Source organism: Rousettus aegyptiacus, unplaced genomic scaffold, assembly GCF_014176215.1.
Source record: "Rousettus aegyptiacus isolate mRouAeg1 unplaced genomic scaffold, mRouAeg1.p scaffold_m13_p_5, whole genome shotgun sequence".
NCBI lineage: Eukaryota > Metazoa > Chordata > Mammalia > Chiroptera > Pteropodidae > Rousettus > Rousettus aegyptiacus.
In genome coordinates, this window is record NW_023416308.1 from 16,705,554 (window position 1) to 16,731,344 (window position 25,791).

General features: G+C 35.0%; 1 protein-coding gene and 1 long non-coding RNA gene across 3 annotated transcripts in view; one reads left to right on the forward strand and one right to left on the reverse strand.

The window, feature by feature from the left end:
* Nucleotides 1–19,229, reverse strand: part of HORMAD2 (HORMA domain containing 2) — an 80,428-nt gene extending 61,199 nt beyond the window's left edge. Inside the window, exons 1-7 of the mRNA XM_016164306.2 lie at nt 19,055–19,229; nt 12,378–12,461; nt 7,117–7,258; nt 4,483–4,546; nt 3,954–3,990; nt 918–938; nt 145–171 (exon numbers count right to left, since the gene is read on the reverse strand). Of these exons, the coding sequence (XP_016019792.2) occupies nt 145–171; nt 918–938; nt 3,954–3,990; nt 4,483–4,546; nt 7,117–7,258; nt 12,378–12,428 (342 nt within the window). The 5' untranslated portion in view covers nt 12,429–12,461; nt 19,055–19,229. The remainder of the gene's footprint in view (nt 1–144; nt 172–917; nt 939–3,953; nt 3,991–4,482; nt 4,547–7,116; nt 7,259–12,377; nt 12,462–19,054) is intronic.
* LOC107520471 overlaps nt 19,089–25,791 on the forward strand; it is a 39,348-nt gene continuing 32,645 nt past the window's right edge. Inside the window, exon 1 of one of the 2 annotated variants that reach the window (XR_001599325.2) lies at nt 19,089–19,393. This is a non-coding gene — a long non-coding RNA (uncharacterized LOC107520471). The remainder of the gene's footprint in view (nt 19,394–25,791) is intronic. The other variant, XR_001599326.2, reaches the window with a different exon arrangement.

The window sequence follows — 25,791 nt, forward strand, 5'->3', positions numbered from 1 at the left end:
AAAGAATTACTGAAGTTTATTAAAAACACACTGAAAGAGCCCACTATGAGTTACTTTGCTAGTAACATAATCTATTGCCTCAACTCAGATAAACATTTTTAAATATAATATACATATACTGCACATTTCTCTGTGTGTTCTTACCTCAGGTTCCTTGGGATTTGTGTAAAGCTGTTTAAGGAAAAATAAGCAGCATTTAATTTCTGAAACTAAAGATTATTCCTCACAGAATGCATGTTCTAGGTAAAGAATTCAATTTGTGCTATATTCATTGAGTACTGAGAATTTTATACACACACACACACACATATATGTGTGTGTGTATATATACAGATATATCTTAAGATATGTAGTTCAAACGAGATAGAATAAGCTCTTATTCTATAAACACAGAGAGTCTTAGGAATAGTCTGTGAATATTGACTATAAGGAAATTGATAAACAGATATTTATGATTATTGTGACTGAGCTACAAATAAATTCTAAATACCTTTTTGTGGTTTAAAATTTCTTAAATAAATCATATATCCAAAACTCTCAATGGTATCTCCTCATTTTCCTTCTATTCTTACCTACATTCACCATGTTACACTCAGAAGTATACAAAACTTCAAAAAAGTCTACAAAACTTCAAAAATAAAAATTTCAAGTTTATAAAGTAACTCAAACAAAATCCTGATAGCCAATAGATGAAGCAGATAGTATATCATATATATTTTCTCATGTATTGTAATATACCAAAGAAATCTATAGTTTGTGATCTTTTATAAAAACTTCTGATTCTTTTTTTTATTCCAAAATGTCATAAGACAGATAAAAGAATTCAAGAGGGCAGAGGGAGAGTACTGTTTTAATGTTTTACTCATCAAATGACAACGAAGTATAGACAGAGTCTTGGTCCTTCAATATTTACTTACTGTAAGTACTGCCATATGTAGCTTCAAGAGAAAAGAAAACTATTGTTATTATATATTACATACTTGCAACTAAGTTATTATTATTTTCATTAAAGGCTAATTAAAATGGAATTTCAGAGCGGTTCCAAAAGTTGGGGTAGGAAAAAAAAAATATTATTCGAAAGACCAGAAAAGGGGATACTAATTATCCATTCATTCAAGTGAGTGCCTGTTACATACCCAGGGTTCTGCTGGGGAGCGAGGGATACAAAAAAGAAAATAAATATCCTTACTCTCAATAAGCTTTATTCTAGTTTGGGAGGCAAAAGATATACAAAATAATTTATTATTACTAAAAATTTAATATGCTACAAGTATTTCAAAAAATTGTGCCTTTTGAAACTAATCTACTAAAGTAAAAAATGTAAAGTCTGGTATAAATCTATAAAATCTGTGCCTTCCCTACATATATATGTTACTAGAAACAGATTCTCCCCGAAAAGTAATAGAATATATAGATATAGAGATAGAGACATAATAAAGCCTATGATAAATCTTTAAAAAATAGAATAGAAATGAGAAAATTTCAGGACCATAATTCCATATCAAATTATTCACCTATTTCACCCAAAGGACTAAAACTTTAGTGACACTGTGTGGCTATTTTGATTACTGCATACAATTGATTTAAGACTACATAGTGAAGCTCTATTATATATTAATTATTTAATTAAAAGTTCATTCATTCAAAAATAGTCATGGCCCCTGATCTCAGGGAACATGCAGACCAGTAGAAAAGAAAACATTAAACAAAAAATTTACACAAATATGTGTTAATTGCTATGAAGAAGCAGCACAGGGTACTTTAAAACATCAAACAGAAGGACAATCTGGTCTGGGAAAAAGGGCTGTCAGAGAAGGCCTCACTGAGGAAGTAAATATTTAGGCTGAGACCTAAATTATAAATTGCAGTTAGCCAGGTAAAAGGTGTTGGGTAGGGAAAAAAAATTTCCAGGCCAAAAAGAACACTATATTCAAAGGTAAAAGGCACTTTACATGCTCTAGAATCCTTATGTGGCTTGAACATAGTGAGCGACAGTGAAAATGATGCTTTGGAAAGGCAGATGGAGACTAGATCATACGGGCCTTGTAGATCATGTGATGGATTCTGAAATTTATTTCTAAAGCCATGGAATATTTTTAGGCTAAAGAATGACATGGTCAGATTCAGGTTTCTAAAAGAATGCAGTGTGAACAGTGGATTGGAATGGTAGGGGATTGAGAATGGCAATAAGGAGACAATTAGGCTATATAGCCACCCTTAAGACAGTACATAATCTTGTTAACTATCCTGTAATCCAATCCCCACTTTGTTATTTCTTCCTTATGTTTCCTCCTTAATCTTGAAAACATAAAAGAAACTGCAAAACTGTTATTTTTCCAAGCATTTTAGATCTTGCTTCCCGGAAACTATCATCGGTTTAGCTGAAATAAACTCTGATAAAATTTTTCTGTGGGTTTGGATGTTCTTATGTCAATAAGTGGCAAAACTGGGATTCACTTAAGACTGTCCGATTCCAAAACTTGAGCTCGTACTACATTGTACTGCTCCTCAATGATGGACACTCTGGAAGTGTTGTTAAATGAATAGATGAAGGAGAATGAAAGAGCACTGTTCAGTATGCTGGTGATGACTTTCTCTCCCTTCTCAACCTGTCCAAATACTAACGGTCTTCAAAGCTTGAAAGCCATTTCCTCTCTCCCAAAGATCTCCTTCTTGCCCCTAACTGGATATAACCCTTCCTTTTCCATAGTTCCATTGCACATAATCAGTATTTTTCCTTTGACATGCATCACTTTCTATTGGGCATTATGGTTCCTTATACTTGTGATAGAGGTGATAGTCAAAATATAATGTGAAAAATCAATACTTAACAGCCCAATAAGGCACAGGTATTGACTAATCAGAAAGGATGTAAACTTAGCCAAGAAGTTCTCCTGTGGCCAGGTCATTAACCCTTTAGTTGCTAGATTGTGGAATTGTCTGGGGGAGATCCCAAAAGAGACAGTGGTGGGGTGATAGGGAGGACATTGTGGGGTCACTTGGGGTCTCAGAGAAACAGCTATTTTCCACTTGATATAGAGTATTTCAATATTTTAACAACAGGTACAGCTGGGCCAATGTGTAACAGCTGATTATCAGCCATGCTTGTGAATATCATATATCTTCTGTCATGGTCTATAAGCTCTTTGAGTGTACAATCTTATATCTGTTTTATTTGTGTACCCCTCATTCCCCCAGGTCAGTGCTGAATAAATCGTACATAATAATTGTTCAGTGAAAAAGGAAATGTATGTGTGCGACTAAATAATCCAATGTAAGTCTTATTTACCTGAAGATTTCTTAAAGGAATAGAAATTGAGAAGAAGTAAAAAGAAAACACAGATGGGGAAAAGGGGAGGAAGTACTGACAAAAAGTTCATTTATATATATCTTATCTCTTCAACTAGGACTAGAGCCTATAATTTTTACACCCTTCATAGCTGTCTTGGGCAGTGAAAAAGATCTGATGCACTTAAAATTCAAGCTGCATTTCTAAAATATTTGAGCCACACAATATTAGCTATTTTAGGGGAACAGGTTATATACGTGTACCATGGTTAACAAAGTAACCAGCACAGAATAAAAACAGATGATTCAAGATCACTTTTTCCTTTTATATCTGCCACTATTTTGACCATATTCAATGTACCAAATGGTAGATTCTTGTCTCCCCTTTCCCACATCCTGTGGATATCTCCCAGTGACTTCAGAGGAAATTCTGTGGTCAAAAAAGATATGAGTATGTAAAAGAGAAAAAACAAGGGTTTCATTTCTAATTAATATAAATGAAACATTAATGGGACAACAAAGACATAAAAAGAAACTCATCCATGAATGCAAATGTAAGCACTGGTATACCCTTAAAACACAACAACAAAATAAAGGCTAAACTATTTTTTTAAGGGATAAAAGATCAGTCTTTGATTCTGGTGTAAATTTTAAAACATTCTTACGTATTTCTTTTCCAAAGCATCAAAACAACCTTGAATCCTGTCAAGAAATAAATGTTTGATGTCAACTAGATGCAAAGCCAAAAAGAATTCCAAGTACAGAATTAATTTATGTTTTTTGTTTTGAAATACATTAAATTGATAATCATTTACTTTTCCCATTTAATTAATTTTTTAAACTTCAAATATCTTTTAACATGTTGATAGAACTTTATAAATACTAGATAAGCAATTTTGAGGTAAAGAATCACATCTTTTCTTTTCAGCTCCCGTAATGTTTAGGACATAAACATGCTCATGAGTAATCAGGTTTTGATTGATATTTTTCTTCCTTTATACAAATCCATTTACTTCAAAAACAACACTAAATCAGTACCTTAAAATAATATTGAATAATGGTTACAAATTTCTACGAAATTATTAAAAGAAAGAGAAGAAGTTTTAAGGAAATGTTACCAAATAAAGTATTATGGGTAATTTCAGCCATGAAATTACAGGTAATTTCAACTTTTATAAAATTTCAATTACTTACCATTTGATAATATGCAGTGACCCAGGACATTTTTTATCTTCTCGGAGGATTTTTAAACTGAGGTCTACAAAAATAGAAACATGGTCTATTTTCATCTATTAAATTACTGTGTACTAGAATTATCCATGCTAAATAAGGGTATTCCTTCAACTATTTTATTTATTAACTTAGTTTTATAGCTTATAAAAACATTTTGAATCTCTAAATACCATCTTTAAAAATCCTACATTGATAATTAGCTTAGTTCTTATTTTGATTATAGTTTTGCAGTCTCTCCTTACACGATGTAGTGAAGGGAAGCAGAATATGCCATCTCAGAACGTGCAACTTTAGCATATGGATTATCTGGTTCACAGCAATCAAGACCCAGCTGACTCAAGGAAAACTTTTACCTCTCCTTTAATTGACTAAAAAGTTTATATGTGGGGTATGGCCCAAAAAGAGAACTATTACCAGAGATAACTTTTTATCTAAAAGACTTAACTGCATCGCTAGGCAAACATCTGATTACCAAACACCTGTGTCTCTTATCTTCCTGTGAATTGCCCTCTTCCCCTTTGAAGCCCCCAGGCCCTTATCCCATTCCTTAGCTCAGAATGGCATAAAAGCCTGAATTGCCTGAATTGCCTTTGGCTTCATTTGTATGGGTCTCCTGTATGCACAAAGTTAAATTTGTTTTTTTTGTTGTTGTTGTTAATTTTCATGTCAACTTAATTACTAGAAAAACCCAAAGAACCTAGAAGGAAAAATTTTTCTTCCCAAAGTAGCACATTGAATTGGTTGCAAAACCAATTTGTGTCATTTCTTTGCTTTTGTTGAATTCTAAGTAACCTTAAATTAGTATTGAGACCATCACCATTAAACCAATTTAAAACATACACCTCAATCTCAAGTCACTTCTCTGATATTTCTCTTCTTAGTAAAAAATAAAAATAAAAATTTTTCCAAGAATTATCCTTAAATATTAATTTCCATCTGAAATTCAACTATCTTACTATAGTTAGGTTTGATGATAAAGGAGCTCTGTAATAAATCTGAAAAGTCAAGTGACCAAAAGTAACCTCACAGGGTGATCTGATCATAAATTCCTAACTGGGCAGGTTATGGTAGGTAGTCTCCCCTTAGGCATATAACTGCTTTAGTAAAAGGTTTATTTTTGCCTTAAGCCAAGCCTTGTCCATTGTTCTTGTGCATTTAGGTTAACACACCTTTGAAATGCCAGAGTAATCCTTTTTTTCAGACCCCTAGGAGGCCTAGCCACCTTCAAGAGTAGTTAATTATCCTGTAATCCAATCATAGAGATTTCCCTGCCTGGCTTTCTCCCACCTTCACGTAATCTTCCTTATGTTTCCTCCGTAATTCCAAATGTATAAAAGAAACTGCAAAACTGTTATTCTCTGGAACATTTGAGATCTTGTTTCCCAGCCTGTTGTTGGTTTGTCTCAAATAAACTCAAAAATTCTCTACAGGCTTGGATGTTCCTTATGTTGACACAGGGAAGAATAGAAAATCATATTAAAGGAGCTTGGGTTTTGATCAGTCCAAAATCAATCACTGATTCACGTACAACTTTGCACAAGTCACTTCGCCTTTACATATTCTCTTATCCTAAAATTGATGTCATCTCTACTTATATTGAAGGATATTAAAAGTATTCTATGTTGGTATAACAATTAGACTACAAAAAAGAGCGACATAGGAGTATTGAGTATTTTTAAGTACTAACATTGAGTGGGAGACATATAACTCACTAAAAGTGTCACAAAAAATAAAGCTATAGGAATGGTATTACCCATCATGCCTAGATTTTAAAAAATAACTTCTTACAAGGAAATCTGTAGCTCTCTATATTTTCCAAATGATAGTTTCCAGTTTAGTGACAATTCAGCAAGAGTTTCTGAATTATTATTATAATCCAGCTTTTTAAACAAATAATAAGATTTTGAAAAATTGAAGTCTTATTATTTGAAACCTAAATGCACAAGAATAATGGACATTTTTTTTAATACGAGAGGAGGAAAGGAACCAGAAACAGCTTGTAATATAAGGAAATGAAATCATAAGTTTAGGGACATAAGAAACAAAAGGAAGGAAAGTAGAAGACCTGAAATTACAAAAAGACTGGAGCTGATAATAGAATAATAATTGTCTAAAGATCCATGCTAATTAACAAATGAGTTTGGCATGAGTATTCATTCTTTCCCAGCATATCTGCATATGTGTATTAATAGGAAGAAGAGTTTTTCATCTAGCTCCATTAAACTTCCTCAATGCCAAAGTATAATTCAAAGAACGAATTCAATTGAGATGCAAAATAGCACAAATCTACAGCATCCAAAGAGATTTTGATCTGGCTGCTGCTTTTATACTTATAGTTTAGAAATACTAGGCTTGTTTACACAGATTTCTTTTCTCCTCAGTCTGTCATTTGGTATCTAGCCAGGAACTAATGGTTCCTATAAGTAAAACCACTAAACATGATGAAATCAAAATGGAAAATGAATTAGCAAATTGATCTTAAAGAACATGCCCGTGACTTTGAATGAGTATGCTCTGTGAGAAATTAAAGGTTTACTCTTGCCAAAGACAGAAAAGGGCTACAACAGCCAAAGTAATCATTTAGTTAAACTTTACCATCCAAATGGCGTTCTCCATAAGAGCTCTCTGGAAACAGGCCCCTTAAATATGTTATACATGAGATAGAAGTAGCAAAAAGTTTCTTCACCATTATCAATGACTCATGCTCATTAGTAATTTGGGATGGGAAAACTGTTTCCTGGAAAAAAAACAAAGATGAAAACGATTAGTATTCTTTAATATAGTCAGTCCATCATGCCATTACCACAGACATGATGGAAAGATTTCTCAGGACTTCAAATCTGATACCTTTATAGATAATCAAAAGAAAACAGGCTTTGAATATTGCTTAAATTAGATTTCCACAGGTAGGCAGAAAAGAAAGTTAGTTACCCAAGTAATTCAAGACTAATACAACTTATTTCAAAATAATCTATGGATTTGAGGCAAAATTGGAGTTTTACTATAATTATATAATCTCCTTTCCTTTACACACTCCTCAGAATCAACTGCAATCTGTCTTTTACCTCATCCATTCTATACCATCATCCCTGAAGCATATCCTATCATTGACCTCTTCTTGGTCCTAGTGCTATGTAACTTCTCTGCAGTGTTTGACACTTGGCTACACTCTCCCTCCTCTCTCCCAGCTACCATAATACTATTTTATTTTGTTTTTTCACCCATCCCTCTGTATCTATCTCAATCTCTTTTATTTTTTCCAGTTTTTCTGCTTTTTAAATGTTGGTCTCAGCCCAGGATTCTGCCTTCAGCCTTTCTTTTCATAACTCTCTCTTCTTGGGTAATCTCATCTAGTCTCACTGCTTCAGCTACAGCCTATATAGAGACTTTGAGTACTCATTTCTATTCTGAGCCCCACTTCTATATTTTTATTTTCTGGACATCTGCACCTAGACCACTTTGTAGACCCTCAAACTCAGTTTATCTCTACTACCTATGGCCAAAACCTGATCCCAAATTTCATTCTCAGACAAATAAATCAGCATCACTCCAATTATCCAGGATAGAAGTAGAGTCATCTTTGCTTTCTCTCTCTCTTTCATACCCATATCCAATCACTAACTTCTATGAATTCTCTCTAAAGTGTTCTCAAATATGTTTTCTCCTTCTCCTTCTCACTGCCACTGTCTAGGCTCAGGACATATTCACTTCTCTTTATTGCTGCAATAGCCCCTGATCTCCCTGCCAACAGTTCCTTTCATTCAAACTATTCTTCATGTTGCCATCAATAACTTTAAAGAATACAAATCTTATCACAACACTTCTGATGCTCATACAGGATAGAGTCCAAGTACCTTAGTGGAGCATTTGAAAACTATCTAAATCTTATTATTGCCTAACTCTCCGGCCTCATTTCCCACCCCCTCCTCGCTACCCCTACTCCCTTATCCTCTCCTATGCACCCTGCTCTCTAGTCATGTGGAAATACCATTTATCTACTATTCTGCGAATATGTATTTCCATACCTTTGTGCTTTGCTTAAGATAGAGTTCTGCTTAACATTAAGGTTCTGTAAGATGTCGGATAGTGTTCCATAAAAAATATCAATGCTAATAATAGTTTCCTTCTAAAGTTTATGTATATATGTATATATGTATGTGTGACATATTAAACAATTTATACTATTATTCTCAAAGGACTGGACAGTTTTCCTTAAGAAATAGTGTACCACATTAGGAATGTCATAAGAGTGACAGATACATGAATTTTACTTCAGTATGTAAGAAGTGTCTACCAACTAACGGTCATTTTGCATACAGAGTATTTGCTGATAGTTTGTTTTATATCTTGAGTTATTATTTCAACATGTTTGTCATATCATTTAATGTTTTTTGTGTACATATATTAACATAAAAATTAAAAAATGATCATTTTTGTCAGTTAATTAGTTTATGAGATTGCTTTTTGCTGTCTTTTTTAATCTAAACACAAAATGTGTCTCATGAACTGCAGCTGGTGTTATGTCAATAGATTATAATTTTAAAATATTTTCCAAATATTAGTGAATTAGACTATATTAAACTTAAGAACTTCTGTTCATTAATACATTATTAAGAGCAAAGAATCAACTCAAGAGTAGGAGAAGATAGTTTAATACATATGTCTGCCAAAAAACTCATATCCAGAATGTATAAAGAACACCTAAATTCACTAAGAAAAAGACAATGGAAAAGGAAAATGGGCAAAAAAATTGAGCAGACCCTTCATGAAAGAGAATATCCAAATAGCCAATAAACAATGAAAAAGTACTCAAACTTCATCAGGGAAGTGCATATTAAAATCACAGCGAGGTAACACTATACACCCACCAAAATGGCTAGAACTGAAAAATAAAAAAATACCAAATGTCGACAAGGATATATAGGAGTGTAAATGAGTACAACCTCTTTGGAAAATTGCTTAGAGGTCATCTACTAAAGCTAAATACACACATATCCTATGACTCATATTCTACTCATTTGACAAATATGCATACATATGTTCACCAAAAGAACATTCATAATAGCATTATTCATAATAGTCCCAAACTGGAAACTACCCAAATGTCCATCAACAAGAGAATGGATAAACAAATTATGGTATATTCCCACAATAGAATACTATTCGAGCAATGAGAATGAATGATCTACAACTATACTTAACAATATAGATGACTCTCACACATAAAGCTGAACAACAACAACAACAAACACAGATACAAATAAGTACTACTGTATGATTTGATTTAATTAAAGTACAAAAGAAGGTGAAACTAATCTATGCTGTTAGAAATCACAATGGTAGGTGTTTGATTACCTTATTGAAATTCAGGGATCTTTTACTCTACTGCAGTTTCAACTGTTGAAGTTTTAATAATTTAATTTAATAATTAAATATGACTTTAGATGAAAGAGAACTCCCCCAAAGCAATTTTATATCTAGATCTCATTCTAGAAGGTCTTTGGGACATTCTAGACATAATTTTGCTATATAAGCTTGCTTCTTCTTTAGTATACTATGTAGTGGCAATGAATTATAAATTCATCTTTTTGTCAAACCAGATTATATTCAGTTTTTAAAAAGGTATATAATAAAATTACTACTCTTGCATGTATGCTAGGAACTTTGGCGGGGGGCGAGGGGAAGATTAATAAGGATCTTAAAAGCCAAGCAAAGAAATTTATGTTTCATTCTACAATCAATGGAAAGTCAGTAGGTTTGTTCAGGTGAGAGAGTAAAACAATTGCTTTGAGAATATTACACAGAAGTAGGAAAGACTGAAGCTGAAGGAATTAGGTGTGTATGTAATGTGCATGTGTATATGTGTGTAAAATTTTAGAGAAAATTGCTCTTTGATTTTTGTAGCCATAAATCTTGAGAAAATAAAGTTCTTTTCAGTAATTGGCTAATAGCTGGCATGGCATGCATATATAGTAACTTACTGAAAATATGCCAAAACTTAGAGGCAATACTTGAGTAATAATCATTTGTAAGATTAAATAACCTGAAAGTATAAAGACATTTACTTTAAATATAGAATCTAAAAGCCCATTCGTAGTCATGAATGCCAATGGTTAGAAAAGCCTATAGAGTTCTGTTACTTCTCTAGACTCCAGGGATTTTTTTCTCAGCTCAGCTGGTCTTCTAATACTTTAAAGATTATTATTGTTGTTTTTATAAATGTCTAATACATGAAACTATGGCTTGATAATAAAAAACACTATTAAAAATTATTTTAATAAGATAGTATGCTAATGACATGAGATGTTTGACAGCTTAGCTGTCAAGTTATATAACCTAAGGCAAGTTACTTTACTTCTCTGAGCTTCAGTTTCCTCCTTATTGCAAGGTTTAATTGAAATAATAATATAAAGCCTTGACACAGTGCCCAGCACATGGTAAGAGTTGAATATTAGCTTCTATAGTTATTATTATTAAGTATTAAATAGCAAAATCGTACAGTCACTTAATATTTACTGGGAGAAGTAGCTCATGCAGTCCAAACTGCGAAGATTTGTTTATATCAAAACTTCAATTTGTTAACTTACAGTGAAAAATAACTACCAAGTCGATTGCAATTCATATACCCATATCAGCATTTCCACCTCCAGGAAAGAAGCACACTTAGAAAACTAAATGAGATCAAGAGCCTGCTTGGTGAGTATACTGAATTCGAGCCAGAAAGATGACTGCTTTCTCTGCCCACATTCTCCTCTTTTCAATCTTTCAAACTTCTGCTATAGCTTAATATTCCTTAAACAATAATTTTACTCACTCTCCTGATCCAACTTACTGACTTACATTGATTGCAGAATAAAGCATAAATTCCTTACCCTGCCTTTTATGATCGTATTATTTTGTCCTCAAAGTTTCTATTCAATTTTATTTCCTGCTTCTGTTCAACAAGATGACACTCCACTCCACTAAAATAGGGTTCTTTGTTATTTTCTGAAACATGCAATGCTTATTTCTTATTCTGAGCCAAGCCATATGCTAGGTTTTCCTCATGGAATTCTCTCTCCTCTATCCAAACCATTTTCATTTTTCAAGGTCCACCTTAAGTCCCATCTCCTTCATGAGAAATATACCAACCATTTCAGTCTACAGAAAATCTCTAAATTCCTATAATTTGTACTGCTTTACTCTTTTTCACACATATGTAATGTATATATGGCTTTGTATGTTGACTTAACTCTTGCAAATCTTAATTTAACCACATGATAAATTTTTGGAAGATAAAGATTCTTTTTTTATTCTTTCAGAGAATAGCACAGTATTATATATATATATGTATTATGTAATATTGATCTTTCAATGAATAAATAAATGATTCATTAATGACTGTCATGGAACAAGATAAACTAGAGGAGGTAAACCCAGCAAGGTTGCCTGGCCTTGGCACATTTCCCCAGGGTCGCAGCATCCAAGTTTTTTTCAGTGCTCTCTCCTTTGGTTCTTATAATTACATCATATTGTACATTATAAGTTTCCTAATTGCTTTGGGAAGTGAATGTCTAACAAAGAACCATTCTCTTTAAATATCTTTTTTGTTTCTGATTCATTTACCCTAGAAAATCTAAATATAGAAATATGAACCAAGCACCCAATAAGTTATTTTGTAGGAATCTATTCTAATTTTCTGAACATCCTCAGTCCATTAGGCAGTTAAAATGTAGACATACTCTGTCAGAATATTATTATGTGCCAATTAACTTTTTTTGATAAAACTGCTATTAAAAAAAAAAACAACAAAGATTGAAGTCATGATTCTGAACTAACTAAATAGTCATTGATTCTCTTTAATTCTTAATAAATACCTTAGATGCCTTGTGAATTCTGATGGCATGAGAGAGTTGAGCAGTGGCCATTAGTAATGTTCAGGATTCTTTAACAAGTTTAACCTGTAAAAAAAAATTAATTAGAGACCTTTCTAACATAATTCTTATTGTGAATTTTCCAAAGAAAAACTATATAATTAGCATCTGACTATATTCTTTGGTAAATTAGTTTAATAAACATTTTTATCTCCATTACCAATTTTCTATAAATTCGGCATGAAGTCTCTGTATTAGTTTTTCCAACCACCCAATGAAATTTAAGTTGACTACTTGTTCCCAAATACATTTGGAGAAGAAATATAAATCGAAAATCCCCTAATGATTCAGTAATATGTTTTACTCATCCTTGTTATTCCCTCAGATTATAAGTGTTTTATATGTAGCAGCAGCTCAAAAATATTTCTTGAATTAACTTCACGTTAATTGATTTTCGAAGTCAGCTCAAAAGTTAATATTTACACTTTACACCTATTAGGATGGCTATTTAAAAAAAAAAATGAAAATAACAAGCATTGTTGAGGATGTAGAGAAATTGGAACCCTGTGCACTGCTGGTGGGAATGTAAAATGGTGCAGCTGCTATGAAAACAGTATGGCAGTTCCTCAAAAAGTGAAACAATACTATATTAACCAGTAATTCCACTTCTAGGTATATACCCAAAAGAACTGAAAGCAAGGATTCAAACACATCAATGTTTACAGCAGTACTATTTACATTAGCCAAAAAGTGGAAACAACCTAAATGCCCATCAGCAGTTGAATGGATTTTTTAAATGTGGTATATATAATGGAAAATTATTCAGCTTTAAAAAGGAATGACACTCACTGCAACATGGATAAAATTATGCTAAGTGAAATAAGCCAGACACAAAAGGAAAAATACTACATGATTCCACTTATGAGGAAAATAGTCAAATTCATAGAGACAGAAAGTAAAATAAAGGTTACCAGGGGCTAAATGTTGGAAGGAATAAGGAGTTAAATAGGTACATAGTTCTATTCAGCATAATGAAAATTTTCTAGAAATGAATAGTAGTAATGGTTGCACAACACTGTGAATGAGCTTAGTGCCACTGAATTATACACTTGAGAATGGTAAATTTTATGTCATGTACATTTGCCATAATAAAAAAATAATAATGCTTAAAATAGTTTTCCTTTCCATTGCTTCACTAACATAAAAAAAAAAAAAAAGCGAATTTCCTTTTTTCTTTTCAAAGGCCTTAATTTAATTTAAACCGTGGCTTCTTTTCAAGGTTTTTCTGAGTTCTGACCAAAATATTTGTAAAATAATCCATTTAAGACATTCCATTCAGTATCACCCAGGATAGCTGGTGACCTATTTGTGGTCTAGATAAATGCAAGATTATGGAAGATTTTGTAAATAAAAGAGGGCAGAATTATTTGAGGCCACAAGGTGGTGACAGAGATTATACACAGGTAGTATTCGACTTCTATCAGATTACTTCTTCAAAGCAGCACTAGGGGACACTCTTTTATAATATTTTATATGAGACTGAAAACCACACAATATTCCTTTGGTTCTTAAAGATTCTAAGGTATCTCTTATTGACTTCAGAGTATAATCTTCATTCCTAAGTCTAACCTTCAAATCTAACTTGACACATCAATTGTCTCCCTTACAACTTCAAGAAATAAAATGGAAAAAATAACTACAAGAGTTTAATTTAAGCTCTAGTCCCAGGCCATTGAAATATGGTAAACTACCTCCTACTGAGGGTAATTATTAGTCTTAGAGACAAAAATAAGAGGAATAATGATTTTTAAATAGCTTTCTACATATTTTTTTTTTAAATTTTCTGAAATCATAAGACATTTTGACAGTATTTGTAGAGAATCAAGGCCTAATTGCTTCAGAAAGTAAATTAGAACATAATGCATTATGACATCCATATTTTTGGAATGTACGGATAACCTGGATTGAATTGATATTATCACTGAAATCTCTAGACATTAAAGGCACTTGCTTCTGAGGAAGATTTTAAAATTAGTCTCTATTAGTATTTGTTAAATGCTGAGGAATTAACATTTACAAAGTAAGTAAAGTTACATTTTATACATAGGAAAATAACAAGCAGTATAATCTAGTGGAAAGAGGCTTTGGAGTTAAAAAACCTAGTTTCAAATTCCACTCAACAACCTAGTAACTTTATGACTTGTTCAAATTAATCTCTTTGTGCCTCAGTTTACTTTTTGTAAAACAGAGGCATTAAATCCAACTTTTCAGATTCTTGCAGTGTTTATCCAGGCATGTGTTTATCTGGAAAGGTAACATAGCATAGTGGTTAAAAGCACATGGACTCTTCTGGAACTAAACTATATAGGATCAAATCTCGGTCTGCAATTCACTCACATCTTGGGCAAGTTGTGTGCCTCAGTTTCCTCACCTGTAAAATAAGGATAGTAATAGTACCTGTTTCACAAGGTTGTTGTCAGGACTAAATGAGTTATTTTTAAGACACTTGAACACAGTCTGACACTCATTTCATTATATGTAACAAAGCATGTTTATTTTTAAAAATCTTATAATGTATTAGTAATCAAACTCTTGGTTTTCTTCCAGCCTCCCAGTTATTCCTTTTCATTTTCTTCTTCAGACTTTTTCTCTGCCCATTTTTAGCTTTTGGTGTTCTTCAGGGTTCTGTCCTAGGAGCTATTCTTTTTTACTTCTAAATATACTCCCTGAATATATTGTTTCAATTACTATTTCTAGTCTAATGATTCTTATATGTATACCCCAAGCCCAGGTCTCTCTGGGGAGTTGCAGATTTATACCTCTAGCTGTTGAAGACACAGTTCCCTTTTGATGTTCCCAACACATTCAAATGTGAATTCCTTTTCCCCAAACCTATTTCTGTTCCCTAGCTTAGTGAACATCATCAAAACCCAGTTGCTCAGGCCTGAAAACTGTGACTGAATCCTGTCCCCTCACCAGCACCATCACCATTTCCATATCTGGTCTCCTGAATATTTCTTAAATGTCCACCCCTCACTTTATCCACATTGTCATCTCTGCTTTAGATCAGATCAGCCTCTTCTTTTGCCTGGACTGCTACAAGCACCAGTCTGCTTGTCACTGGTCTTACCCTTCTCCAGTCTGTTCTTTGTATTACAGCCAGAGTTTTCTTTTTAAATTATAAACTTAATTATGTAACTTCCCAGACTGAAATACTTCAATGGCTCCCCACTGCTTTCAGAATAAAATTCAAACTCCTTACTATGGTTTCAAGATCTGGCTCATGCCTCCTTAACCACATCTCTAATAATTTTCTTTGACACTTTTGTGCATCAGCTATTCTTATCTACTTTAATTACCCTAAAATAGTATATTCTCTCCAGCTTTCAGGCTTTCTTAATATTCCTTCTACCTGAAACATCCTCCTCTGTTCCTTATTCCTACTCATCTCCTAGGTTTGGCTTAGTATCATTTTCTCAAATAATTATTTCCTAATTCACCGCTACTACCAAGTCCGGATTATAGGCCCATTGTAATATATATTATCTCATGGTTCCATTTATGCATCCATCCCATCCTGTAGTGGGTTAATGTGAGGGCAAAGTTGTGTCTATCTAGCTCATTCTTTAAAGGTTAAGAAAAGCTTTTAAAATTAAAAAAACAACAACAACAATTAAATGGGTTTTAGTATATTCACAAAGTTTGACAACCATTATTATTAATTCCAGAAGATTTTTGTTACTCCAAAAAGAAATCGCATGCCCATTAGCCATCACTCCCCATTCTCTCCTCACTTGACTCCTTACAACCTCTAATCTACTTTTACCTTTATGAATTTGCCTATTCTATACATTTTATGTGGATGGAATCATATAATATGTGACTTTTTCTGCATGGTTTAGCTCATTCTTGAATTTTCAGCACTATCACAGCACTAGAACAAAAGATCTAGATGCTCAATAAATATTTGCCAAGTCAACAGGGAAGTACTACAGGCATAAGGAAGAATTAAGGGTCTAGAAAAGAATTAAAGAATTTTAGAGGTAGAAAGAACTTTAAATGTCATCTAGACTAAACATCTAATTCTCTAGATAAGGAAATCGAGGTCCAGAGAAGTCAACTGACTTACTCAGGATCAAACAATCATGCAGAATTGAGAATAAAACTCAAGATATTTTGACTCCCAATTTAAGGGCTTTCCTAAAATGATGCCCCAAAATGAAATTCTCTTTTGCTTTCATTTCATCTAAAATGATGTACTACCAACACTTTTACTAGTGTCTCTTTCTGGGATTCTAGAATGAGCTTGCCTCAGGAAGGAAAAAAAAAGATCTAAATAATTTTTTAAACAGCCAAACTCCTTCCTCTATCTATTCTGTTCCTACTGTTGTTTTCCCTCTGAGCAAGTGTTTTGTAGAGGTCTCCTATTCAAGTACTAACTGCTTAATTTTGAAAGCTCACAAGTTGACAGTCCAAGAAGGTATGACTCTACAGATGATGGACTCTTGGATAATGACTATATATTTCGTATCACCTTGTTCTGATGAATTATTTAAAAACCTAGGAGACACTTCATAACTATGGATTTTAAGAACAGAACTCTAACTTTCCAATGTCTTTCACTGATATATTTGCTTGCGTGTTGTATCCACAATCATCTGAAATTTCACAAGGTATCAATACCACTCACTCTTATGCTTTATATGTCCACTCTGTGACAAGGATTATGATCTTGAGAAAGAGACAAGATTTCTTATGGTTTCTCAGATAAAGACTCGCTCTGGACTTACCTCTTGATTTACATCTCAACTGCCCTAATAAAAATGGTGGCACAATTACTTACTACTTTACCTTTCTATTTGTGAATCCAAGATTCAGATAAAGATAAACCATCTTATGAAATTTATGAAGGTCTAAACCATCTTTTTTGGGGGGGAGAGGGGAACATTCCAAGTGAAGCAAAAACCAAAGTTTTATTATGTTTGCCCAAAGACAATAATAGTTGATTTCCTAACGCTCTCTGCCCATCTTTCCCAAACTTCCACAACAATTTTTTAAAACAAGAAAATCCCCTTTCTATTGAGTGAACAATATCCAATAGCAGGATTCTAAAATGCAACTAGATGAACTTTCTGACACATGCATGATATGAAGGACGGCTTTACTCAAAGGAAGTACATGTCAACATAAATGAGTTCCACAACATAGAGTTGGAAGGAAGAGGAAACATCCTCTACAACTAACCCAAGGAAAGTCAATTCAGTGGAGGAAGGAGTCTCTTTTATCAAGTGGTGTTGAAATAATGGGATATCTATAGGCAAAAACAAACAAATAAAACCCTCAACCTAAATCTCATACTATATATAAATATTAAGTCAAAATGAATCATGAATTTAAATGTAACATAAAACTATAAAGAAGAGGTAAGTGAAGTCCAGCAAGTGGACGTGGTTTGCCAAAGGTCACCCAGTGACTCAGAGGTTTCTCGGTTTGCTTCCATAAACTATTACTGACCATTTTAACAAATCCCATTCGACCTTGATAATTTCCCTACTCCATGCTCACTCAGAGTAATTGGTTTCCACTGTATTAATTGGGTATTTGTTCACTTTGTTCATGCTGTTTGGTTTTTAAAAAATCTTCTCCATGTATTTCAATTATTAATTCACTCAACATTTACTGGGCAACTACAAAGTGCCAGGCTTCATGTAGGATTACAAAGTTGTAAAATACTGTTCACATTTCAAGAAATTTATGATCCAATGAGAGAGAAATTAGATTATCATCCTAATTAGATTAAAAACTCCTTTGCTCTCGTTTTCACCAGCCAAGTACACGATGTACTGCACACACTGTCCAATGCTCTGCACACTTTAACACATTTTGGTGATTGGCTAATGTTGAGTTCCAAGATACTCCCCCCCCCCACCGCCCCTGGCCCCCGTACTATTTGGGAAAGTAAAGTCCACAGAGATTAAAAAGCGAATGCTGAATAAAGGGAAAGAGGAGCTGAGGTCATTCGTGGGGACTCATTCCTACCTCTCACCTCTAGGTTTGTGTCAAGCATTGATTTTGGCAGAATACCTCAATGGCTGGAGTAAACCAGACCTAGCTAAAATAAACTCCGAGTTTCATGCCCTACTTCCGGCGGTACACAAACCCTCATAAGCCTGACCAACTGCGCGGCGGCTAATCACCGCTGCTGCGTCCTCGGCAAAACTGATTCCTTCTTTCTCACCAAAATCTGAATTTAAAACCTACGTAGATAGTGAGAATGTTTTCCCACTTTTTTCCCCCGTATAGGTGAAATCTTTCTTCAAGTGTTGCGGTGTGAGGGGGGTATGTTACCAAGAAACTCCCTCTTGCCTTTCTCCTCAGCCTCGTCTTCCCGAAGCTTCTCAGAGTATTTGGGGCCTCAGTGATATATTTCCAAATCAAACTTAAAGTCTCGGGTGAAGAGAAACAAAAAGTTAACATAAGACTAGAGAACTAACAGTCCTCGAGCACCCTTTTTCTCCAGAGACTTCGCATCTGGTCATCCCTCACCTCCGCTGCTCGACGCCTCCCTCAGAAGGGGATTCAACTGCCTTTTCCGGCCCAAACCCGCCTCTAAGGCTTATGAATAATCAACGAGGCCTTTCTGGGCGGGGCGAAAAGCTTCCTCATGAATTATTCATTACCTCTCCCCAGCTCGCTCAAGCGTCCATATTCCCTCTCTAACTCACTCACTCTCTCTTCATGAATATGCAAAGAAGGGGAGAGTGGCGGCTCGGCGCCCAGCTTCTGCGCCCCGCAGCGCCGGTGTGCCTGGTCCGCTTGCCCTCCTGCCGCGGCGACGCGTCTGTGCCGCCGTGTTTCCCGCGCTTCTGAGGGCTAGCCCCGCGCCGAGTTCGCAGCGCCGACGGGAACCTGGGGCGCCGGGCTGCGCGAGAACTCTGACGGTGACTTTCGCTTAGGCAACTGGTAGGTCGAGGGCAGCCTGCCGCGTGGACTTCCTGAGGAAGAGCCTGCCCGCGGAGGTGAGGCGGCGACGGGGAGGCCCTCGTGGGCCGTGAGGGGCCTGGGTTAGAGGCCGAGGGACCTTGGGGTTAATTGGGCCACGGCCCGGGCCACGAGTCCCAGAGAGGCCTGAGACCAGCACGCGGCGACGTGGGGGAAAGAAGACTATAGAGTCTGGGAGGTCGGGTCAACGCTGACGCATCGGATGTATTTAGAACTTAAGAAGACAGAGGTTTCAGTCCTTGAGGGCATCACTGCTTCTTCCCTATGAATGAATATAACTTTGCATTGCTTTAACAGTAATTTGTAATTATGCAAATAAAAGATAAATATGTTCTCCCTACGTTGCCCCTAACCCATGTCCTTTCCGCAGCGGTAATTGCAGTGAGCAGTGGGGGTGAATCTTCTCAAATCCCTTCCCATGCGTTCAGGTACATACTTAATACTTAACCTGTGGAACTTTTCGAAGATTCGTGGGATCCCTTAAACCTCTACTGTGGGATTTCCTAAGAGAGTAGATGAAGAAATCTGTTTTTATTCTGTTTCTGCAAGTAAAGGGAAAAAAGATTCAGGTTGGTAGAATCATGAGTTTATAACAATCACTAAACTCAAAAGTTGGGTTGTAATATTCCTTTAGTGTAGGGTTTCTCAATCTCAGCATTAGTACCCCTTACTCCCCAAATCATGACAACTTAAATTGTCTCCAGACACTGTCTAGATGTCCCCTGCGGGGGCAAAATTGGCCTTAGTTAAGAACTACTGCTTTAAGCCTGTACTTTCCAGAAGGAACTGCTCTTTAAGCACCAATCAGCAGATGGTCTCTCTTCCCCAACCCTTTCCAGCCTCAGCATTCATCTGCTTCTCTCTGCTGGATTAGTGGCTCCCCTATGCTGGCTGTCCTCATTCTCATCAGCCTTTAGGTCTTGGCTTAGTCAACTACCACCATCTCCAAAGAGTCTTCCCCCTGGCCCTCTGCTGATGGCAGTCCACCCCTGACCCGCCCCCGCCCCCACCTCATACACACACACAATGCAGTAGTGTCTCATTATTACTCTGTTTCCTTCATAGAAATTATCACAATCTGGATTTCATTTATTTGTTAACTTGTTTTTCTTTCTCCATCACCTAGGATATAAGTAAGCATCACCAGAGGCCCAATCAGTCTGTCAGAGTCACCCCAGGATCCCTAGTGCCCAACACAGTGTGTGTCACACAAAGATCATTCAATAAACATTGATGTACTGAAACAATACATTTACCCTCTCTTCCTCCTAAGTGCTTCTATGGAGTTTCCTCTGCTCCTTTCCATTCTCATCCCTGGTGGTTTTCTTGTAACTTGAATTTGAATGGATGAACACCTATTCTAGGAGCTGTGGGTAAAGCCTTCACTTTTCCCACTGACTTATTAACTCCTTGAGGATGACACTGTCCTTTATTATGTTCATTGAAGATATTCAAATAGTTGAATGAACAAACCATGACTTAAGGAATAATATTAGATAAAAATTAATAGTGCTGGATGGGGCTTTAGAAATCATCAAAGTCTAGTATCTTACTTTACAGATTAAAGTTTAAGTCACAGGCATAACCCATAGTCTCAAACCTCTCATTTCAAGGTTCTTTCTTATCTCTCCAGCCAGTCTAGTTTCTGATTACTTTTCTGTGAACCTGACTTACAACTCAAACACAAAAATCCCAAGCCAGACTTGCTTCTTATCACCTGAAACCTTTGAGCTTGTATTCTTCATCTTTTGATTAAATCCAACCCTAAAGATAATGGCCTAATGAATTCAAAAGTGCTATATGATATTCAGGTAATTTCCTAGCCTATTCTGTACTTTTCCATGATAAGAGGTTGGAAATTGTCCCTGTCAAAGCAAAAGTATGTTTGTTTTGGAAGGAAAAATGTACAATGTGGTAGAAATTGATCATTGTTTAGAAATTTCCAAATAACTAGTTGTTAAAGTTTTGCCAAACCCTGTAAAATGTGAAACAGATGAAAATAGAGGGATAGAATATCTTCTTTGAGATGACTTTCATGGCCTGAAGCTGACCTTTCTCTCTTTAGACACATGTTTTATTTTACTCTGTGTACCTGAAACAGTTGTCACATCTCATTAATCAGTCTCTAGTTAGACCCTTGTTTTTGGGAGCTAAATACCATTTTTCATTCTCAGTTAAAAGAAATTCAGGTTTCTTCTTTCTTCTTGATCATTTTATGTAGGTAACATCTGGTTAGTAGAATCTTATGGAATCATGCTGTCACCTTTTAGAATCTTGGAGTTTATTCTGAGGCATCTCACAGCACACTGTATCACAGGAAGTAGAGATACCTTTGGTCTGACTGATTGAAACTTCACCATCGAGTTCAGTTTAACCTTGGAAATCTCTGAAAGGTGATTTACTAGAGGGTTGTCAAAATGGACATATTGAATATAAAATGTATTCCCAGGAGGACATCTCTAGATGTGTCTTCTCCTTCAATGTATACGGTGACGATACTGAATACAGAGAAAAGAGATTGGGGTGAAGGGAGCAGCCATGCAGGAAGGGTGGTTTTTGTTGTTGTTGTTTTTTTATCCTATTTGCATTCAACTTTCATTAAAACTCTTTAAATCATCATAATTTCCAGTCATTATAAAGCTGACATCACCATATTTATTCATTCATCAAGCATTTATTTTGCACCTACCATTTATAAAGCACTCTCGCTTTGGGAGACTAGAGAGATAATGACTTGGTCCCCGAGCTATGGAAGTTTAGTAAGAGAGGGAGACCTGTAAACACATTACTCACATAGAAAATAGTTTGCAAGTAATTTATATGATAAAGTATAGAAAAGGAAGCTATGTATTCTGAATAGGGAATCAAGACAGCTTCACAAAGAAGCTGGTATTTTAGGAAGATGGCACGTGCATATGATTTCCTTTGCCTGTTCTTTGGCAATGATTAGACTCCTTCAAACCAATAAAAGCAGACATTTGCCCACCACTTTAGAACTAGGAATGAAAAGAAGGTGTAAAACTTTTTTTTTCCACTCCTGACAGCAACATGCTTCTGAAAGCTAAATGTTGCTTTTGCAGTCCCAAATACATCACTTGTGGTTAAGAAGAGAGCTGAAAAGAGAGAATCCCCTTTCATCTTTGTCTTCTTCCTCACTAAGTTTAGGTCAAATATGGCTCTCTCGTGCCAGCTGCATTATTTCAAGACTTCTCATTTCACATTAGGGTACTATTTTATCTTGGTTTCCATTGGAGCATGCCACGTGATTTTTTTTTTTTTTTTTTTTTTTGGTCAGCAGTGTTTATAAATGTGTTTATGAATGTGGCTCTGGAGTCCTAGAATTTTAATTATTACTGAGAAGGAAAGGAGACAAAATGACTTAGAGAACTGAATTATGAATGAAGCCTCAATATATAAAGTGCTATACTGTCTAACTCATTTAGGGTATTTTTTTTTAGAGAGAAAGGCAAAGATAAAGGATTGCCAACTTGGCTTTAGCTTCTGAATTTGATCCATTCTTTGGCAGCCAAAGAGAGGCCAATCAATGTGATATAAGCCCTGACTGTAAGGTCTAAAAATGAGCCCTTACTGCTTCTGCCTACACACTGTTGACCTACAAAACATAATTCCATGTGTGGGTGGCAATTTATTATGGCATTCGTGCCCACTAAAGGGTTACAAATCAATTTCTGCATCCTTCACATTGATCTATTCCTATTGGCAGAAGAATCTTCATGTGAGTCATGTGTTTCTGGGGAAAGCCTAGGGTTTAATGAGTTGGAACAGGAACTGACAGGGGAGGTAAGTGACAGGCTTCTGCCTGCATGAGTGCCCTTACTAAGAAATGATACCAAGGAAGATATTGAATTCTCAAACATTTAGAAATGTTCTATTTGGCTACTTCTTTCTGTTTTCTGATGACTATGAAGTTTTGGTGACATGTAAAATTATGTTGTCCCTCTTAATGTTTATCATTTAATAGAAAAGGTTTCAAATGAAATAGATGAAATAGATTTTAAACTGACTTTCCACGATTGACACTTGGTACATCTGCACAGAGATCTGAAATGAGGTGATGTTCAAAATTTACCACACTACTGACAGCCCATATTTTGAGGCCCTTTGCTTCTTATGCATTTCGATGCTTGGAAAAATGACAATTACCAAAAAATGGTTTAGAATTCCTATGAGACAATAGTGCTGCTTCAATTCCAAAAAGGCCTTTTTTCTCCTTAGTTTATACTAAACTAATGATAAATTGAATGTATAAGTACTAATTACCTCTGTTTGAGAAGGTCCCTAATTTAAGGTTCAGAATACTTATGATCTTAGCATGATCTGAATACAGTAACAAAACATCTGAGGCAGGTTTATCTAACTTCTCTTCTCATTAAACAAACAAACACTGATTCCCTTCCACCCAAAGATTAAACTGGAAAGGAAGTAAAACATCACATGAAAATTACCTACAAAGCTTTGAGAATGGAAGGAAGAAAGAATTTCAAAAAGGCATCATTTAGAGGTTTATTGTAACTTACGCCTAAGAAAACTACCCCCACCAAGAAAGCCAGATTTCTGCGCAAGCCATGTTCTCAAATACGCCAGGGACTATCTTAACATTGGTCATATCAGTGCACAGCACAGAAAGATGTATTATAGTAAGAGGCATTGGGAAAATTCAAAGTATGACCTTATCGATAACCTGTAGACATTCCCCATCTTCATTATTCATTGAAAAGTGCCTAGACTTAGAACATGTTTAATAAAAACATGTTGAGTGAATGCACATATGTTGTTGGAAGAACCTAGAATATTATTCAAGCAATTAACTGGAATGTGTTCACATCATGCATAACAAAGTTGATCTTTGAAAAGATACATTCCAATTTCCTATTTCTATTGATCGCATTATTTTTTCTATTTATCCTAATTTGAAACCATTATATTTTTGAGTGAATTTTTTTATTCTAGTATGCATACAGAAAACCATTCTTTTAACATTGTTTACAGTTTTTTACTCTTTTTTCTTTCCTTTTTTTCTTTTTATAAATTTTATTTTATTATTAGTTTCATGTATACAGTACATTGGTTAGACATTTATATAGTTTATAAAACAATCCCGCTAACTGCTCTTGCTCTTTACTTAGCCATTACATTAACACTAACTGCATTCCCTGTGCTGTGCTCCCCATCCCTGTGACCATCTATCAACTACTAATTTGTACTTCACCTCATTCTCCCAACCTCAGCCCCCCTCCCCTCTGGTCATCACCAGATTGTCCTCTATATTTGTGAGTCTGTTTTTGATTAGTTTGTTCTTTTTGTTCCTTAGATTCCGCATATAAGTGAAATCATATGGTATTTATCTTCTCTGACTTATTTCACTCAGCATAATAACCTCTAGGTCCATTCATGTCATTGCAAATGGTAGGATTTCATTTTTTAATGGCTGAGTAATATATGAACCATAACTTTTTTATCTGATCATCTGTTGATGGGCATTTAGGTTTCTTCCATATCTTGGCTATTGTAAATTGTGCTGCCATGAACATAGGGGTGCATAGATCTTTATGACTTATTGTTTTGGTTTTCTTTGGATAAATACCCAGAATTGCTGGGTCAATAGGTAGATCCATTTTAAATTTTTTGAGAAACCTCTAGACCGTTTTCCATAGTGGCTGTAAAACCATCCTCTTTTTTAAATGTACTTTTTACTGACATATACATATATAAATTTACCACTTTAAATTGTAAAAATCAGTGGTTTTGTGATATGCATTCTCATACTTTCCTTTAGTTCTTTAGTTCGTGGTTTCCTTCTTTGAACATATTTGTGAGCTGATTTGAAGTTTTTGTCTGGTAAGTTCAGTGTCTGGGCTTCCTTGGGGATAGTTTCTCTTGACTGCTTGTGTGTGTGTGTCGTACTTTCTTGTTTCTTTGTGTGTCTAGTAATTGTTATTAAAACAGGACGTTTAAAATAATATAGTATGGCAACTCTGGAAATCAGATTCTCCTCTCCCTAGGGCTTGTCATCGCTGTTTGCTTATTTATTGACTTTCCTAAATGAATTTTATAAAATCTGTATTCTTTCTTACGTGTAAGCTATAGGAGTCTCTCTTGAAAACCATTCTCTTTTTTTCTTCCCTTTCCCTCTATCTCACATGCAATCACTTGCCAAGATTTATCATTTTTAATTACATAACTTTTCTTGCATTATTCCCTCTTTTCATTCTTGTGGCACGTGCTATCTCAGATCCCATTTACTACTTACCTTGATTACTATAAAAACGCCCAACTTAACAACTCATTTCTAGCTCTCCCCTTTCTAAGTCAAACTGTACTGGTTTTCTTTCTAAATATGCTTTAATTATTGTCTTCTCCATAACCAAGTTAAATTTTTCCCCCAAAATGCAAG